Source organism: Hippocampus comes, unplaced genomic scaffold, assembly GCF_001891065.2.
Source record: "Hippocampus comes isolate QL1 unplaced genomic scaffold, H_comes_QL1_v1.1 scaffold301, whole genome shotgun sequence".
Lineage (NCBI taxonomy): Eukaryota > Metazoa > Chordata > Actinopteri > Syngnathiformes > Syngnathidae > Hippocampus > Hippocampus comes.
The window spans coordinates 157,153-158,547 of NW_017805928.1; the positions used below are offsets into that span (position 1 = coordinate 157,153).

Here is a 1,395-nt window from a genome sequence, read left to right on the forward strand (position 1 = left end):
CTGCACGACAGCACCAGGGTGTCGGGGATCTGCTTGGGAATGTTCCAGGAAGTCACACTTTTCATGTTTCCACAAAATAATACAACCAAACAAACGCAGTCTTCTAGCCCCACCCCTTCTCATTTGTGAGAAAGGGGACGCGGGGGGCGCTCACCTCTCCCGGTCGGTCCCCCACCAGCGGCTCTCCGAGGCGGGCCAGCAGACAGCGTCCATCCCGGCAGAGCTCCAGCAGCTTCGAGGCGAGCCCCTCGGCGGCGTCGTCCCGCTCCAGAGTGCCCCCGACGCGGGCTCCGAGGACCACCTCGTCCAGGCTCACGGGCAGCACTGGCCGCGCGGTACCCCGGCTCCCCTCCGCGGGGAGGCCGCGGAGCCGCAGGAAGAAGCCGCTGGCGAAGAGCCTCAGCGGGCCCGGGGACGGAGGCGGAGAGGCTCCCGCGGCGCCCTCGAATTCTCCCGCCGCCGCCGCCGCCGCTGCCTCCTCGTCGCTGAGCGCCTGAAGGCGAAGCAGGACGGGGCACGGGCCGGGGCGCGGAGGCGGCCACCTCGGGGTGAAGAGGACGGTCGGAGGCTCCGAGTGGTCGCGGAGAAGGCGACGCAGTTCCCCTTCGGACGCGAGCACGTCCAGAGGACTCGCGTGAGCCGGGAAAGGCTCGAGCCTCAACAATTCCACCTGGGTCGCCATCTTGCTCCGACTTCCTATTCGTGACGTCACGGACGCCCGTCCAATGGACGCCGACTTTTGTCGTCGCGTCAGAGCGGTCGCCGTATTGGGCCGTCCGTGAGTGCGACTCCGGACCGCCATCTTGAACCGGGAGTCCCTTTATCGTCCCGCCCGTGTCCGCTACATTTGTTTTTCTATTTCATAATAACTCGCTGAATACAGTAAACCGAAACCATTTTGCTTTATATCCTTCTTGGCACCGTTCCAAATGCCGGTAGGAACTCGCACCGCGACGTCACAAGAATCCCTTTTTGCAGGACCGACGTCAACGGGATCCACGTCGCGAGGGGGCGCTGCCGCGGCGTCTCCTTGACTGATGAAGGCGCGGCCGGTGAGGGGCATGGTGCGCATGCGCGGTGCTGGTGATGAAGAGGATGATGATGCTGCTGCTGCCGCCGCTGCTGCTGCTGCCGCTGCTGCTGGAAGATGAAGATGCAGCGCAGGAGGGGACGGTGACGATGAAGATGACGACGATGATGATGTTTGCCGATTCTGAGCGCTCCGGACGGGAAAGCACAAGCAGGTCAGACGAACGGCAACCGAAAATCGCTCCGACGGGCGTTGTGTTTATTGACGGCAAATAAGAAAAGCGTGCACGTACGCGGCGTCGTCACGCCATGGCAATCGCAATGACTCGTTTTGTCGTTCGGACACAAGGCGTGGGGGGGTGGGGG

At 63.5% G+C, this 1,395-nt stretch overlaps 2 protein-coding genes across 2 annotated transcripts in view; one reads left to right on the plus strand and one right to left on the minus strand.

Moving 5' to 3' along the window:
- The window catches only part of pex6 (peroxisomal biogenesis factor 6), a 4,759-nt gene extending 4,035 nt beyond the window's left edge, over positions 1-724 (minus strand). The window contains 2 exon segments of the mRNA XM_019889621.1: positions 7-29; positions 155-724. Of these exon segments, the coding sequence (XP_019745180.1) occupies positions 7-29; positions 155-682 (551 nt within the window). The 5' untranslated portion in view covers positions 683-724.
- Positions 725-1,133: 409 nt separating this feature from the next.
- The window catches only part of ttbk1a (tau tubulin kinase 1a), an 8,456-nt gene continuing 8,194 nt past the window's right edge, over positions 1,134-1,395 (plus strand). The window contains 1 exon segment of the mRNA XM_019889622.1: positions 1,134-1,244. The gene's annotated coding sequence lies outside the window, so the exon portion shown is untranslated.